Source organism: Hippopotamus amphibius, chromosome 14 (assembly GCF_030028045.1).
Source record: "Hippopotamus amphibius kiboko isolate mHipAmp2 chromosome 14, mHipAmp2.hap2, whole genome shotgun sequence".
Taxonomy (NCBI): Eukaryota; Metazoa; Chordata; class Mammalia; order Artiodactyla; family Hippopotamidae; genus Hippopotamus; species Hippopotamus amphibius.
Genome location: NC_080199.1, coordinates 48,436,410 through 48,455,518, shown reverse-complemented (window position 1 = coordinate 48,455,518; position 19,109 = coordinate 48,436,410). Strand labels below are relative to the sequence as shown.

Sequence of the window (19,109 nt, the reverse complement as noted above, 5' to 3'; positions counted from 1 at the left end):
ATGGTAGAGCTGGGGATGGGGGTGGGGTGTCTCAGGGCACTTGTGCTCCAGTAAAGCACATGGAGGTCTTTGTGCCCTTTCAAAAATACTATACTGCAAGTTCCCTGGGTCCTTAACTTCTAACTTGGGTCACCCCTTTCAAAGCTGTTGAGCTCTGGGCACAGAGCTATTCCGACCACTGAAAAATTCCTCCTTCAAGAGGGGCAGGGTGGTGCTAGTTCTAGGCATTGGAATACACAAATCTTTGGATAAGCAGAAGAATCAAAGTAGAATCTGAAGCATTCCTAATTTGGCAATTCTCTCAAAGCTTCCGAAGACGAAGGAAGAGGCTATCTAGTTTAAAACCATTGATATGGTACTAAAGAGACAGTTGTCCCTCTCAAAAGTTTTCAGGGAAGACAATTCTCAACATAGGTATACGATACATAGGTATAGTCTAGTGTCAGTCACCAACTACTAAAATTGTTTTGGTCCCTTTTTTCTGCATTATGGTTAAGTCATCAGTGGTAAAGGAATAACAGCACAATAGTTAAAAATACGACCTCTGGGACTATCATACTAAGTGAAGTAAGTCAGATGGAGAGAGACAAATAATATATGATATCACTTATATGTGAAACCTAAAAAGATAATACAAATCAACTTATTTATGAAACAGAAACAGACTCACAGACATAGAAAACAAACATTATTACCAAAAGGGAAAGGAGAGGGATAAATTAGGAGTATGGAATTAACAGATACACACCACTATATATAAAATAGATAAACAACAAGGATTTCCTGTATAGCACAGGGAACTATATTCAATATCTTGTATTAATCTATAATGGAAAAGAATCTAAAGCTGTACACCTGAAATAACACAATAATGTAAATCAACTATAGTTCAATTAAAAAAATTTAAAGAAATAAAAACAAAAATACGACCTCTGTTCAGAAAATGTGAGTATTGGCTTCACTGCTTGCTAAATCTGTGACCATGTACAAAAGGAATCAACTGACACTTTGATAAAAATAGTCTCCTAAGATCACAGCAACAATTACATGCAACAATCACATGCAACAATTACATGCAACAGAGCCTGGCAAATAATACGTGCCCCCTACACTGGTGGTCGCCTCCCTACACTAGTGGTCGCCTCCCTACACTGGTGGTGGCAGGCGCCTAACAGCAGTAGCAGCAGGTGGTGTTGCCTTCATTATCATCACCGTCACCATCGCTATTATTACTCCATAGAAGATAAAGGTAAGAAAAGAGAAGTAATCAATGACAAAGAAATCTAATTTATTTTATTCTTCTAAGTAGAGAAATAATTAAAACTACTGTCCTATATGCATAAATGGCCAAAAGATGCTAGAAAACTGAAAGCACTACTCTATAAAACTAGAATATATGTAATTATGGAAAATAACCTAAGTTTTATGATGTACGTAGAGGACAGGGTAATTGTCAAAGCCTTTGTTATAGGAAGTACACACATTAATTGCATATCTGTTGAGAGTGGTGGAGCAGCATTTCTGTAATATGCACTTCCTCTAAAATGGAGGCCTAATTGCTTAGTTATTCTAAATTGCAGAATGGAAAACAAAGGAGCAGTTTTGGCCATGTGGGTAAACAACAGATTTCTAAAAGCTAATTATCTCTTTATTTAATAGACTGAAGTTGTACCAAATGAGACATTTAAGTCTAATAAATAATAAACAAATTGTAACCTAAAGACCAAAATATAGAAGCTGCTCATATAGGTTTTATTGCTCCATTAAATAAGCTCTTATTTACTTCCTCCACAAAACGTAATTATACAACACTGGGTCCATTTCAAGACCATTCTGATGTGCTATTTAAAAATTAAGTGAATCAACTTACATACTCAGGAAGTCTTAAAGTGCAATATTTGAATTCTACTATCAAATGCCCTATTCGTTTCCATGATTAAGAAACAGAAGTGCAGTTTTGAAAAAGTTGTACATAATCACATAAAATCACTTTTTGCCTTACTAGAAATGATCACACAGAAAGATAGCTATGCACTTTAAATAAATTCTAGTGTATATACTAATTTCTACATCAGATATTTAATACTTTCAGTATCTTCTAAACTAAAATAATTCAGATTTAGACATCAACCTCAGAAAATGTATTCAAAGTTCAACCACTTAAACAAGGACATCATGAAAATGTAGTTAATTTGCTTGTTTGTTTAGTGTAATACCAAATCATTCAACAGAAATAACCACAACTGCGTATGTGAATATTTGAGACCTCCAGGTTCATCATTTTTAAAGAAAACAAAAATGAGACAAATGACCTTTTAATGCCATTACATGATAATACGAGGTGCTGTGCTTCTTAGTTTTGCTGCTCAAAAGGATTTTTAATGCTTAATTTTTCTTCTTAGGGAAACTTAGCCCACTATTCCATGTTTATTTTCATTCTACTAACAAAAATAACATTCTGAAATGGTAGTGATAATAAATAACACACTCAAAAATAGTTGCTTGCTCTCTTGCCAAGGGCAACTAATGATTTATGATGGATAAGAAAAAGCAGGGAGTCAATTTACTTCACTACCTCAAGTGGTGATACAAGAATTTGTACATCTGTGAAAAATCACAGTTCTTATTTGCATGGTGAAAATAGTAAAGTCATGAAAATATATGGAAGGAAGCTCCCTGTGGGTTTAGGGCAGGGTTATGTGAAGATTTTTCTCCTCCTTTATCATTCAGGGGTACGTGTTCTACATACAAAAATAAGAAAAAACAAAAAGTTCCTGTTCCAGACAGGTGACAAAACACTACTGTAAATTCAACAATTTGCCCTTCTACATTCTTTTGAAAACAGGAAAGCCAGGCTGACAACTTCTACAAAGATTAGAGCACTATTATGTTCTGTATGAAAATATAACACCTGGAAAGAAAAATAATAAGTTTTAGCTAAACCTCACAACAAGATGCTTAAAAAAAAAATCACAATATTAGCATATACAGCATGGTAAAAACACATGAGCCTGGTTATCCTATCAGTTTATAAGGAGTTTTATAACCAATATTTTAAATTAGTAAGTTTGACATACATTAATATTCTTCTTAGTTTTGAAGACCAAATTTCGTCACCAGCACATACTAACATAGCCAGTCTCTATTTCCACCTAATTATCCTGTCTTACTTTACTTCTCATAACTTTGTATAATCTGAAATTATCTTACATATGTGGTTGTCTGATTCACTCATTATAGTTTTAAACTTCAGCAGAAACCTGATTTATCCTGCAGTCCCAGCATATGGGGGAAAAAATGTTGATGAATTAAAAAAACAGTGGCCTAGCTATTAATTTTTTCTATACCAATAAAATAATAATGGAATAGCACAGCACATTATATTACACATAATGTCTGTTGACAAAAAGCATGTTCTACATCTAATATGGAAAGAAAAAGGTGACTTCATATTTGTACTATTTTTAAATATGAAAAAGGTACCAACAAATAAATAATAATATATTTGATTCTTATATGACTTACTTGGATATAACAAATACATTAATATTGAGACTGAACATTTTGTTTTTCTATGCTAATAATCATGTTATTGTTAAAGGAAAATTAAAGGCTATTCAGAATAATCATCATTTATTGGGATTTTAGAAGAGGTCTTTACTTTGGTGAGAAAATTATATATTTAGGTGCTCTGATATTTGGGATATAGCCCTAGATTCTTTAAAATTCTATAGTCTACATGAAAAACATTCAAAGTTGATTTCCAAAATTTTCAAATGTTTTCAAAAGAACTACATCATAGCTTTCTGGTATCAAATGCTGTATCATCTTTTATCAAATGACTTTCATACATGACATATAGTATTATTTTGACGTATTTATTGAATATTGCTTACATAAATCAATGTTAGCCAGACTAACTTTTGAAGAATACTCTCCTGGAAAATGTCGAAATGTATGGCACATATGGACCTCAGAATATAAAGGCTTTGGGAATGCCTATCAAGTGACAGCCTTACATTTATTTGAGATGCATCTATGACAATTTCCAGAACATGTTTAGGAAGAGATAGTATAGAAAAAGTTTTATAAAATAATCCAATAGGTCAAATAAGACGATCTCTAATTAACAAAAGATGTAATAGAAAGCTTTCCTTAAATTCATTTGAAAAATCAAAAGTATTCAAATTTATTTTAATAATTAAGAATAGAAAAGTAACAACCTCAATATAAAATTACCTATCTGAAAACAACATAAACCAACTATTAGCCATAATTGATGTTCAAAAGCTAGAATAGTTTTGATAGAATTCAGAAACAGACCCTAGTATATTAAAAATTATATGTCAAATATATGAATGGCTAAGAAAATTACAAACAAATGGAGCAGAACAGTATTATAAATAATGTAAATTAGAAAAAAATTGAAGCAGAATATGAAATTGCTAAAGGGATGATTTTCTAAACTTAAAGACGAGAGAAAAAGAAAATCACGAAAACAAAGATTACAATGAAACATTACATAAAAAGAAACACATATATGTCAAGATATAAAAATAAAAAGCCAAATTGTGAAAATCTATTTAAAAGGTAAATATTGATGTGTAATGAGCTAACACGTAAATCAATTAGAAAAAAGACTAAGACAACACAACTCACAAAGGAGGAAATACAAATGCACGGTAAACACTTGAAAAAATGCCCAGCTTCAGTAGTATTCAAAGAAATGCAAGTTAAGATAATAAAATACAACTTTTTAATCTATTAACAAAAACCTTAAAAAATGAGAATACTCAACCAAGGCACATTCATAAACTAACTAAATGTTAAAAGTTGGTGAAATTAGAATAATACTTCTGGAAATCAATTTGGTAACATGCACCAAAAGTCTTAAAAATATTTGTCCTTTTCTAATAATTACAAACATTTTCAATTAGTTATGCATAAATAATTATCATACTGAAAAGCTGGAAATAACTATAGTTCTATGACCTCACTGACTAACGTGACATGGTACATCCACTGGACGCAATGACATAGATATTAAAAATTACAAATCAAAAACCAAAAGTTACATAAAACACGAAACATTCAGGAAGCTCAGCAAGATAATGTGAGACACTAAACTGTCTGTTGGCTAAGAGCATATAATGATTGTTAAAAGGTAGATTTTAAAACTGAAAGAAAAATGTGTCAAAATATTAACAGTGATTCTTTGATTATGGGTAATGGTCTTTAATCCACTACTTTTTAGGTGTTTTTTATAACATGAAAATATTACTTTCAAATTGGAAAATAAAATAAATTTTAGCTATTTTTAAAAATGGAAATTTTCTTCAGGAAAAATAGAAATTTAAATGAAAACATTATTAAGAGAACATTGGATAAGAGGTTTCATTAAAATTTTTGCTTCCTATCAGGTTTCAACTTTCCAGATTGATTGCTAAAAGGATCTGTGTGACAGGCCCTTAGGTAAAACGCACAAACAATACACAGCCACTCTGCCATCAAGTAACTCATCTAGATGACTTGTTAACCAGTACTAAATGAGCTAATGTTCAAGTATCAGAATATCTGATAAATGTCTGGTAAATTTTAAAAAGGTTTCCAGAAGCATCTTTTAAAAATCAATGGTAAGTTTTCCTGATCTCCATTTTGTTAACACTTTAAGATATTTCTGAGAACACTTTCTGAATTTCAAGGGTACTCCTGTAAACAAGAAATTGTGCTTAGATAACTTTTTTCCCCTAGAAGAAACATGTACAATACATTAAGCTACTCGGCTTGCTTTATTAAAGATAAAATATGTCTGTAAAAGTGAAAATAAAGAAGGCAAAAAAGGCATCTCGGTTTACCCTGAGGGAAACCTTACGTGACTTTGCAGCTCTGAGTTGTAAACTATGGTAATTTAGCAGTGAAGTTGATGGATTTTAATTAGTCTTCTGCAATCCTTAGTATTCTTGGAGGTGGAAGAGCCAGAATTTTGAGGGGGTAAATATATAACTACAATTTACTTAATTCTTTTGCTTCTAAGTTAGTGGTATCCTTTAGCTTTAGAAAATATACGTCTCTGTAAAACAGTAATTTATTTTTCATTTTAATTTTTTCTAAGAATGTTTTACTAAAGAAAATTTCAAAATACAAAAGTTGAAAAAATGGTATAGTGCACACACCCTACCCTCCAAGTACCTATCACCCAACTTTACCAAGTAATTTTTATAGCCAATCTTGTGTCATCTATACACGTGCCTACTTTCCAGTCATGCTAGGCTATTCTGACTGAAATCCTAGACATCATATCTTTTTGTCTATAAAATTTCAGTATGAGTCTCTAAAAGAGACTTTAAAACATATTCACAACACTGTTTTCATGTCTACAAGAAAAAATATTCAAATTTTTCAGACTACTTTTTTCTACATTTGTTTGAATTGGAATATACATAAGTTTCATTTATTACAACTAGTTGATATGTCTCTTGTCTCTTTTAATCTGTAAGTTTCCTGTTCATCATTTTTCCCCCTTTCTTAGAGTATTTTGTTAAAGAAAATGGGTTACTTGTCCTGTAGAATTTCCCATAGTTGTTAACTTATTCACTGACATAAATTATTGCAGATTGGTTAAGTAGTGCCCAAAGAAATGCTAATATAATGGAACTACAACAGTACACCAGGGGACCAAAATCACCTATAACCAATGTCAGAATGAAAACACTACTTGTTAGTAAACTAAAGTGGAAAAGCCCATAAAAGAAAGAATTGCCCTACTGTTTAACTATACAAATAAGTGATCATGTCTTCCTTTCTCACATAAGTATATTAAACTGCTGATAAATAAATAAGTATTAATCTTGGTGTACACAATATAAATAGCAAATTTGATAGCACTCACCAGTCTTCATTTCTAATAAGCGCTTTTTCTTTTGTTGGCGTTCAAGTCTTTCCTTCTCTGCCAATTCTTTGGCTATCCTGGCACGTTTTTCTTTTTCCTCCGCTTCTCTTTTTTTGAAATTCTCCTTCATTGCTTGCTATTACAAACAAATTTTGGAAAATGATCAATATTAACCACAGTGACTCCACAAAGAAAATGAAAAGTTATTAATCTGTAGAATAGTGATTAAATATCTTTTAGGTAATGGTTACTTCTTATATTAGTAACAGCTTTTTAAAAGATTAGCACATGAACCCTTGTTAAATGTGTTATGTCTAAAAATACAACTGTAATGTTTAAAGCACCTGCACCTTAGTGAAATCAACTAAGAGAAGGAAGACAGAAACTAAAAATAAAAAAGCATTTAATTTACAAATCAAAACTGTTTTCCTACACATACTTCCAAAAGTGTCTAGCAAACGTATTAGTCTCCCATATCTTTTAAGTAAACTATTGAGTACAAGACAAATAATTGCTGAAGAAATGATAGAAAAGAACTGAAATTTTGTAAGGGCTACCTTATATTACAATCTATTGTTTAACGATTTCTCTCATACAGAGAGAAGTGTCATAAGGATGACTAAAGAAATATTTGGCATTTCAAAGACAGGCCCTCCGTTTTTCAAAAGCAATAATGACATGTGAAGCATAAGAAGATCTCAAAAGATATGTGATTAGCTACTTTCTGATTTTTTAATGTTTTATGCAAATCAAGAAATGCCACTCACGTGGCATTTATGGGAATTAGCAGGTAAACATGGAGTTTTCAAGGTGCCAACAAACAGCATGGCATCATATTACAATCTTCTGTGGAGACTGTATTCTCAGTACCAACGAATCCAAACAGGTTATGTAATTGCTAGTTTATCACTAATAGAACTAACTAGAAAAGTATATAATTAAACTTTAACAAGTAGGTGGCATGTTATTTTGGGGGGAGGCTTTAATTTCATCTTTACTATAATATTCTTTTTTTTTCTTTACCCTAGAGATAGTGCAAGTTCTTCATTAGAAATCAAATAATAAAGTATAATAAAAATATTACTGATCAAAACAATAAAAGGAAAAATGCGAGGGAAAAAAGGAGGAACAAAAAGCATAGAATATAGGAAATATTAACTCATCCATCCATTCATCCATGCAATAAACATTTCCTGAGAGACTGGAGAGTAAATGGTACTATCCTAAAGATTTGGGAGATAGAGATGTAGCTCTAAAACAAGTTTACATTCTGTGTGATAGGGTGGGACAGGAGGCAAAGACAGACGATAAACAATTAAAATCTTTAATAAATATAGTACTACAAAAAAAAAATCAAGAGTGATGTGATAGGTGGTCAGATAAGGTCTCCCTCTCTGATTTCATTCAAGCTCAAAGTCAAGGAGCTACCCAGATAATGATCTGAGGAAAAACAAGTGCCAAGTTTTTCATAGGTTGAAGAGAGAACAAAAAAGCCAGTATGGTGGTGTTAGAGGAGGTCAGGAGATACGCTGGGGCCTGATCACTGAGTATCTTCTAGAACAAGATAGGGGGGTTAGAGTTTCCTTCAAGGGGACTAGGAAACAACTGAAGGTTTTCAAGTAGTAGAGTACAAAACTAAGTACTCTAAGATACAAGTACTAACGAAGCACCTTTGTTCCAAACTATCTTTACAAAGACATTTATATAATGAACAGTTTTGGAAGAGAGGTAGTGTCTCCAGTATGATAAACTGGGGCAAAGGTCAAATAGCCTTACTAATTCTGAAAAAACACTGGGTTTCCTAAATTTAGCATTCCCCTCCAGTCATACAAAGCACTATGTGTGTAGGTATTAAATCCAGCCCTCTTCACATTTCACTGTGGGAATTTGAGCTCAGGAATCACAAAATGGTATACTCTGGCTATGACTGTTGCTGTAATAAACTATTCTTTGTTTCTGACCCCACAGTCTTTTGTCTTTTATATCTCAGTTCAAATGGTAATTTGGAGTTTTCTTTTATCCTAAATTTCGAGAAGTAAAAGTAGCCTAAAACAGGAAAGTCGTTTAGAGAACCACATTATTCTAGATATAATTGCGTCTTAGTTACTTCAATTTTAAAATTCAAAGCCAGAAAGGAAAGTTAAGGGTGAGACATACATAGAGATAGTAGCTATAAGACATCAATTTTTTTTAATCACCTTATTCTTAACCTGGTTTTCCATTTAGTCAGCTGGTAAATAAACTGCACTGCTACCAACTACTTTCATTTATGTAATGCCAAAAGGAATTCTTTGAGCGCTTGCAGAACTTCCATACACAACCTCGTGCATGCTCTTGGCTAAAAGATCTATGGCCTTACCAGTCTAGAGCAATGACCACAGATGGTTTTACAACTTCAGTCACGTTTTGACTGTTCATTTCAAAGGCATAACCAATAATTTACCTGGGTTCCTAAGGAACACATGCTTTTTATGGTAACAGAAGATTCCAAAATATCTATAAAAATACGTAGGTGTATTAATAAACATATATACAAAATATATAGATATATGTTAACAAATATGTGGGTGTGTATATGTGTGCATGTGTGTGTATTCTGGAGAAAATAAAATAGAGCAGTTCATAATTGTTTTCCTCCTTTGTTTACTACACAACTAAATGTAATAACAAGAACTTCGCCACAACTAGTTTAAATATACATTATAGCATTGTACAACATATTTTCTATCAGAGAAACAAAAATAACGCGAAGCCAGTAAATTTAAACGAATGTGTGTATGTGTATGTATGTACAATTTAGAAGTCTGGCAGAGTATAATTCTCCATAAGTTGTGGCTATTATCATAAACATTATCTTTGAGTTTTTTGATATTTGCATTAACCTTTATTGTAAACTTCTCTGACTTGCTTTTTCACTCAAAATTATGTTTCTAAGATTCATCCATATTTTTACATATAAACTGTGTTTTATTATTTACTCTCCCATCAGAGGGATTTGGGTTGTTTCCAATTTGGGACCACGATGAACCATGCAAACATACAAACATTTTTGTATGTTTCCCTGTGTGTATGTATAAGAGTTTTTTTAATGGCAGTTTTTTTAATGACAGTTTTTCTTAGATCTCTTTAGAAACTGTTGACAGATACTCTTTAAGTGAAAGAGAACAGAACATTTTAGAACATAACATAAACAGTGAGGATAAGTATTGTTTGTTTCTGTTCTAAAAATACATGAGTGCTGGGTACCATTGTAAACAATGTGGGTTAGGGTCAAATAGTTTGAAAGCCACTGCTCTCTACGATAGGAGCACAACGGATGAATGAAAGGAGAGGTTTATCTTCAGTCTCACTAGATGATGTGAAAGTGTTTTCAAAGTGGTTGAGCCAATGCATACCCCCACCATGAGTATATAATCATAGCCTATATACTCACCAAGACTGTTATCAGCTTTTTACCTATATGGCAGGTATATAATAGCATCACATCATGCTTTTAACTTGTATATCTATGGTTATTCAAGCATCTACTCACATGTTTATAAAACATATTTCCTAATCTATGAAATGTCTATTCATGTCTCTTTTCCGCTGTTCCATTAGGTTATCATTTTCTTAATGATTGTAGTTCTTTAAATATTCTGGATACTGATCTTCTGCTAGCTTTATGCTTTTTAAATATATCCTGGATTGTAAATGTCATTGTACTTTATGTTGTCTTTCAGTAAACAGAAGTTCTCAAATTTATGTAGCAGTCAAAAATCTTTTTCCTTAGTGTTGATACCTTTAATACATTATTTAAGAAATCCTTCCCTACATCAAAGACAACAATATTCTTCCATATTTTCTTCTTAAAGTTTTAAATGATGTTGTTCACATTTCAGTACCTACTTTATTTAACTGGGATCACATTTGTGAATACATTTGTGGATAACATGCAATGGGAATCCAATTTAATTTTTTCATATGAAAAATGAGTTGACCAATAACAATTTCACAAGTAGCCTATCCTTTTCCTCACTGATCTACAAAGCCATCTCTTCTGGATTTCAAGTGTCCCTATACATGTTGATGTTTGGGGGCTGTTTTAGTCCATTTGACCAATGTTTCCTTGTTTGCACCAATAACACTGTCTTAATTATAGTAGCTTATAACTTCTTTTTCTTCTTTAGAAATGACTGCGCTATTCTTGGGCCTTTGTTTTATCATCTATATTTCAGAATATAGATGGTTAAGGTTTTTGTAAAAGCCTATTAGGATTTTGAACAGAACTGCTGATTCTATAGATTAATATAGAATTGATATCTTTATATCTTTATATTGATATTGAATCTTTCTACTTATAAACATGATGTGGCTCCCCATTAAGTTTTGTCTTTTAAAAGTCTATTGAAGAAAACTTAGAATTTACTCCATTCAGGTCTTCGACATCTTGTTAGATTTATTAACTGTATCTTCTCTTCCTATTGCTCTTATAAATGATGCCTTTAAAAAAATTGATTTTCAATATTTTGTAACTAATGTGTAAAAATGTAGTTGATTCTATATATCCCATTGATAAAATTTCTTATTTTTAATAATTTTCCTGTAGGTTCCTTTTTGCATTATTCATAGACAACATAATGAACGATTAGTTTCTTCCTTTTTGGTTTTTATACATTTCATTCTTGTCTTATTGTACTATACTAGCTAAAAGCTAAATTCCCATTGTTAGGTAAAGATGGTTCCCTTTGTCCTACATTTCATATTGAGGGATAGAGATTCAACTAATTTATTGTTCTTGTTTTAAAATCTGAACGAGGATTGAATTTTATCAAATGTTTTCTCAATCTACTGAAACACTTAATGTAGTGATATGCATATTCTAACACTAAACCACACTTCCAATTCTGAGATAAACTCAACTTGGACATGAAGAATTTATCTTTTTTGAACATTTGGTCATAATTTCTTTTTACACTCATTAGTTTGGAATAATCGTTTAATTAAAATTTGGGAAAACTCATCTGCAAAACTTTATGGACCAAGTATTTAATTTGTTGGAAAATTTGAAAAATCATTAAATTAAAAGTTATAGACCTACTCAAGCTTTCTATTTCTTTTAAAGTCAGTTTCAATACATAATTTTTTTCCTAGGAACTTATCCATTTCATCAACCTTTCCAATTCTGGCCTACATATTTTTACAGTACACTCTTCTCTTTTTAGTATCTTCCATATCTATAGCTATATTCCTTCTTACATTCTCAATAGTTTCATTTTTTTCTTGATTAATCTCTACAGAAAGTTATCTAACTTGTCTTCAAAATAACCACATTTTGGTTTTTAAAAATTCTTTGAAGTCATTTTTCCCCCTTCATTTCCTTTTCTATTTTTTTTCTGGATTGTATACTGTTTTTAAATTTCTGAAGTCAGATGCTTACCTTATTAACTTTGTCTTTCTGATTTTTTAATGTAAAGACTTAGGGCATAAATTTCTTTACACCACTGTTATTTTGCTCCACAAATTCTGACGTATTTTCAGTACTGTTCAGGTCTATTTTTTTTCCCTATGATTTCTTCCTTGATACATTAATTACTTAGTATGTTTTTAGAATTTTTTTGAAGGTTTTAAAAGGTCACCCTTTTTTATTTTATTTCTAACTTCATGTTATTGTGGTCAACGAATAAAGCTGACATAAATTTATCAAGATTTGTTTCACAATCTTAGCTTGATAAAAGGTCCACATGTGATTGAGAAGTATATGTGTTCTTCAATTGCTAGGTTGGGTTCTATATACATGTATAAAATCAAGTCTATTAATTGAATTGTTTAAAGCTCCCATGTCTTTAGTAATATTTTTATGCTTGACTCATAAGTTAGAGAATTTTGTTGAAGTTTTCCAATATAATCTAAACCTGTCAACTTATTCCTATAGTTTATCATATTTTACATGTTTATTTTGGTGTCATATTGTAATGCACATGCAAATTTTTGAACTGTATCTTTCTGGTGAGTCAATAAGCTTTTTATCATGAAATAATATTCCCTTAAGTCTATTTTATCTGTTATTAACACAGTTTCCCTTTTTCTTTTAGTTAACATTTGCCTTGTATTTCATTAACTGTTTTGTTACTTCAAACTCTTCCATACCATTGGATTATTGGCTGCTCTCTTATAAACAGCATAAGACTATATACTTGTTTTTTATCCAATCTCATGGTCTTTTAAAATTTTATTATAATTTGTAAAATATTTGTGTCCACACCTTACAGTATTTCTTCTATTATGTCCTGCTTTATTGATGCTCCTTTTACATTTTTTTTTTTTGTCTTTTTGTTTTACTTCATACGTCTTTCCTAGTCCATTTCTCCCCCTACAGTTTGGAACTTACACTATTTTTACTGACTATACCTATAATCTTATCACACAAATAAATGACATTTAAAGTTAACTGATATCTTTTTTTTAGCTCTTTATTGGAATATAATTGCTTTACACTTTTGTACCGGCTTTTGAGGTACACCAAAGTGAATCAGCTGTATTTATACGTATATCCCCATATCCCCTCCCTCCCGCGACTCCCTTCCATCCTCCCTAACCCAGCCCTCTAAGTCATTACCCATCGAGTTGATTGTCTCCCTTCCTCCCCTTTGAACAATACAGAGAATATAAAATACCTGAACTCCAAACATCTCATTCAATTTACTTAATTTGTCCAATAGTTAAGCTCTGTCTCCCCTGCTCTGCAAAACAAGCTACACGTTGTTTTATTGTATATTTCGTTTCTATACATTTAGTTTCATGGGAGGTATGCCTTCTTATCTCTCAAATTTTTCTTTAAAAAAAATTTCTGCTTCTTTAAATGCATCCTTTAGAGCAGGGGTAAGCAAACTACAATCCTCTGTTGGCCACCTAGTTCTGTAAATAGAGTTTTATTGGAACATAGTCATACCCATTCATTTACCTACTGCCCATGGATGATTTTGCATGGCTATAGCAGAGCTGTGTAGCTGCAACAGAGGCTGCATATATTTAATATCTGGCCCATTAAAAAGTCTATGCTTTAGAAGATCTCTTAACAAAGGAAAACACCTTTATTATCTGTTTATCTGAAATTAATTTTACCCTTGTTCTATAAAGAGCTAATGCTAAATACTCCAAATTATAGGAAGAGTAATTTTTTTTCAACACCTGAAAATATCTCACTTTCTTCTATTTCCATTCTTGCTAAGGAAAAGTCATCTGTATCTAACTGTTGTTGCATTAGTGATCATATCTTTTCTCTTTGGCTGCTTTTAAGACTTTGTCTTTTAGTGTTCTACAGTTTCACTACAATATTTTTTTTCAAGTGAATTTCATTTTATTCATCTGGCTTGGTAGGTTGTACTTCCTATTCTGCGGATTCTTGATCAGGAAAACTCACAGCCATCATCTTGAAGATTGTCTTTCATTCATTCCTTCAAGTCTACCATTCTGAGACACTCATTATACAAGGGGTAGGCCTTCTCACATGTCCTCCATGTTTCTTAACATGTCTTTTACACTTCTGATCTTCTTGTTTCCCTGGATTGTACTGGACAATTTCTTTAGATCTATTGTCCAATTCACCATTTCTTTCTTCAGCTAAGTATAGTCTGCTGTTTAATACATGTTTAATTTTAACAATTATGCTTCCATTTCCTTAAATTCTATTTGGTTCTTTTCCAAACCTACTTGGTCATTTTTGGTAATCTCCTGTTTCTTTCTCTCTCTTTAATCTAATCTTTTACTTACACATTTCATAAATTATTATTCAATATCTAGAGTTTTGAGGGTTTGTATCTGCTATTTTGTTCTTTCACGATCATTTCACCATACAACCCCTTGTTTCTTTGTGTGTTTTCTGATTGCGATTAAGTACTCTTATTTGATTAAACTTAATTTGCGAGAATCTTGAGGATCAAAATTGTAATTGCCTCCTGCACAGAGCTTTTAATTTGCTTCTGTAAATAATCAGGTATCTGTATAAGTTTAATTTCCTTTTGTTCTAGGCTTGGTATATATATTTTATTTAGTGTACCTACCCTGCATTTAGCCCTGGTCTTAATCTTGGCGTCCCAGGGCAAGCCTGGCTTTCCCCTTTATGTAACTAATGCTCAACATGGAAGTTTCAGTTTTATTCTTTTGTCTTAACCCTTTTTATTCTCAGAGATTTCCCTTGCTTTCACACAAAACAGCCATGTTTTAAAATGTTTTATTGTATTGCAGTAGGATGGATCTTTAAGAATCCCTATTACCAAGTTGTGAAAAGCAAAATCCTCAAAAGTGTGTTCTTATAAAAGGTTGACCAACACATAGATCTTTATTTCTTAAATGCTTTTGTATAATGTGGCAGTTCTTATACAATGTATATTTTCTCTGGGTACCTTATACATGTATGTTTTAGAATCTAAAGGTAAAAATTTAACATTGCATAGCCATATAAAATCAGTCCTAGGCAGGCACTCAAGAGAGTTCAATGAATGAAAAGAACATCTTCAAAAATACAGTAATTATGACATTTTACTGCTTTCAGAAACTATTTAAAAAAATCTATCTGAGCTTATGACTGTATATTGGAAAGAGCATACTGGTTAGAAGGAGGAAATATGAAGTCATATTGTCTTTGAATCTTCACCTGGTATTAAATAGCTGTGTGACTTGTATTTCAGTTTCCTCTTTAGTAAAATGGGTAAAATAATTCTTACTTTATGGAGAGATTTTAAGAATTAAATAAATTAACACATAAATATAGCTTACAGAAGTGCCTGGCACATAGTAGGCCCTATATAAATGTTAGTGATTATTAATATTAGTAGTAGTAATATTATATTATTACAATCATACAATTATTTTCATTATTACTATATCATTAACCAAATACCTCAAACACAATTATTTACCCAGCAACAAATCAAGGAAGAGCCGCTCTCTAGCTTATATCATTTATATGTTTCTATCAAGAAAATAGGGGTATGCCAATTTTCATAGATCTTATGAGAATATAAATTCCTTCCATCCAGAGATGTTGGAATATAATTGTACCTGGAGTTGATAGGAAGTACTATCAAAGCATGCAACCAATACAGCTGGATTACTTGGCAGAGAAGATAAAGAGGTGAAGCTAGATGTACTCTTGATCTCAAGTCTAGCTATTTACCACTAAAGATTTAATTCATACATATATGTATGAATTTTATATATATATACACATACATACATACACACCCACACCTACACACTTCTTTATGGGGATATTGTAAGAATTATATGAATTAATACATGTATATGGCTTACAGAAGTACCTAGCATACACACACACACACACACACACACACACACAGAGACATTGTTTTTAATACTCTAATATGCTTTAAGAGATTTTTTTCTGGAAGAGAATTTAGTTTCCTGTGTTTTCCCCCCCAATAAATTCCTCACTTGAAATTTGATGTTTCTGATAAATTAACTTAAAAAATTGCCCAATGATACAATTAATAGTTGTTTTATTTTTCCCCAACAGTAAAATTTTTAAAAATCAATGTGCATTGTCACCTCTTCCCAAAAAAGCCTAAGAAATAGTCTATATTTCAAACATGCCTTTACTTGACGTATATATTAATCTTAAGTTATAAAATTGTAATAAAATATAAAATTGAGTATAAGACACAAGCAGACTTCCACAGATCCTTTTTAAATTGCATTTCTCTATTTGATTCTTAGCCTATTTAATTAGTTTAATCTGCCCAACTCAACATTTTTCAACATATGATAATATCTTGTGTATTTTCGTAACAGAAAATTTGTGGCAATTTTATTAAATGAAAAAGAAACGTTAAGTTTATAAAAGTCTTCTTGTTCAGAGTTATATTTCTTTCACCATTAATGGATATTTAAGCTATGTAAGCCAGGGATCTCTTAGTACAGTTTTTACTAAACTCAAAAATCTTTTCCTCCTGCCTAAGTATTCAGTTTTGTCTCAAGTCCCTAAAATGAGATTAGACAAACTGAATTTAAATCTGCATGCTTTCCAAAGAGATGGATGTTAGGACTATGAAGACATAGGCTAATTTTCTCAAAGTTAAACAACCACATAAGAGTCCAGCACATTCCCACTAAACGCTTGTTAGGACTTTATTAAACCTTAAGAAGAGGCGACGCTTAGCCATATGAAATGACTGCTTCCTAGAAATTCCTGATTCCTATACTCCTGTATATATGGAACATAAAAGAAAAAAAGTTAGATAATTAATACCAGTCATAAAATTCTCAAAGAATATAAAAGGTATGTGATCTACTTACCAGCTTTCCATCAAAATTATTTTTTTGACTAAATAGATTATAACTACCTCATGGAAAATGTTTAATCTTAGCAACCTCTATTGGCAATAATTACAAGGTAGATGTTTTAGAAAGAAATCTAGAATGAAAGTAAAAATTAATCAAATTATTTTCTCTGGTATTACTAAGTCCAATTTAAAAATGCTATTAATGAGAACAGGAAAGCATGATATACTAAACACTGGCACCAATACTTCATCATCTTAACACTCAAGACAAGGTGTTATTAGTTGAACTTTCTACAACCTGTGAAACTTATGAAAATGGAAAATTATCCTTTGAGAATATCCCAAAGGATGTACAGGTGCTGATGATTAAACTGTTTTAGCTTTAAGCTGCTCTTTATTGTAAAGTCAGTCTCAGATGAAACACCAAATTACTTATTAGCCCATCAGGGACTTAACATCACTGGCCCTTCATAATTATGCTATGAGTTTGTTTGCAATTCCTCCAAGCACTCTGTAAAATTTTCAAACAAATGAGATTTTTCAAACTAGTCAACGTCTTTAATAAATAAATAAAGTATGAGATGTTCATAATTAAGGTTTTCCCAAAGTAGAACTTGATTTTTCCATTAAATATGTTCTCTTCCCTTGTGTTCTGAAGTGATATACTATAAAAATACTCTTTTTATCTCCCAATCATGAGGCTAAATAAAGGCATGATTAGACACAACATGGTAGCCATGAAGAATAGTGCTTAAGGACAGCCCTGTTAACAGGACAGCATGTTTTTTTTAGCTATTGCTAATCAGCTCTTCAAGGAAAACATGCAACCAAAGCCCAACAATATTCCATGTAAACCTGGTAATGTTTAAACATAACATAAAAAGTAGCTTTAAGACAACAGTGTTTTTTCTCTCCTCTCTCTTTTGTTCAGAACATGGAAAACCAGTATATTTGATGTACAAAGATATGTCACTTTACTCATTTTCGTGTGTGGTACCCTAGTTTAGTGCTATCTATCCTATTACATGGGTTAATATACTCATTATGCTGTATTAGCTATGTAATTGATTTCTTTTTTTTCCATTATCAATTGTTGTTCTCATTACTATATTAAAATAATCCAGTCTTTACTTCTTGCTATATTATTTCAATAAACAAAATACTTAGAATGTAAAAGGGCTATACAAATCACCATTTAGTCACACAGAATCTGTCATCAAGTGCATTTATTATACCACTGAGCAATGCATACTAAGAATAAATCTTATCAGTAACGGGAAAATTAAGCCAATTAATCTAGGTGTGTTTTTATTGTGAAAAGCCTAAAGAACAAAGATTAGAAGAACCTATCTAAAGGGTGAGGCTTATCATAGGCAGAATTAATTTTCAAGGTTGCAAACCCAAATGTTCAGCACCTGAAATTGATCTAATTCTTTAAATAAACAGATACTAAAGGATAAGAAGAAAAGAAGGGCCTATAGTTAGAATATTTATTTTGTTCTAGGTTCAGAGCTTTATATCCCTAAGTATGATCTCAGAATAGCAATGGTGCCAATGAAGCTAATTTTTAAGTTGTAACCTCACCAAAATCAGCAAGGATGGAAGATACTTCCTATTATAATTACATAAGCTGGTTCAACACTGAATCACAGGACTTTTACATGATTTTCTTTTCTCTGATAATGTATAATGAGTTCATCTACAAGATTTAAGGGGCATACAGAAAATGCCTAGTGCCTTGGAGTTTCTGCTGGTCACCTAGTTGGTCTACACAGTAATCATCAGAAATGACATTTAGAGTTGACAAGCATCAAATTGGGGTAATTTAAATGATTTGGAAAAATGAGTTTTGGTTTAGCTGTACTCTATATGAAAAAATTTTACATTAAAAATTCCTTCTCATTGGATGATTTCATTTTTGTTTGGCAAATCACTAC

General features: G+C 31.6%; 1 protein-coding gene across 5 annotated transcripts in view; it reads right to left on the bottom strand.

Moving 5' to 3' along the window:
• DIAPH3 (diaphanous related formin 3) overlaps nt 1-19,109 on the bottom strand; it is a 485,817-nt gene that overhangs the window by 139,670 nt on the left and 327,038 nt on the right. For all 5 annotated transcript variants that reach the window (XM_057707607.1, XM_057707608.1, XM_057707610.1 and 2 more), the window contains one exon: nt 6,890-7,025. In XM_057707607.1, coding sequence (XP_057563590.1) covers nt 6,890-7,025 — 136 coding nt within the window. The remainder of the gene's footprint in view (nt 1-6,889; nt 7,026-19,109) is intronic.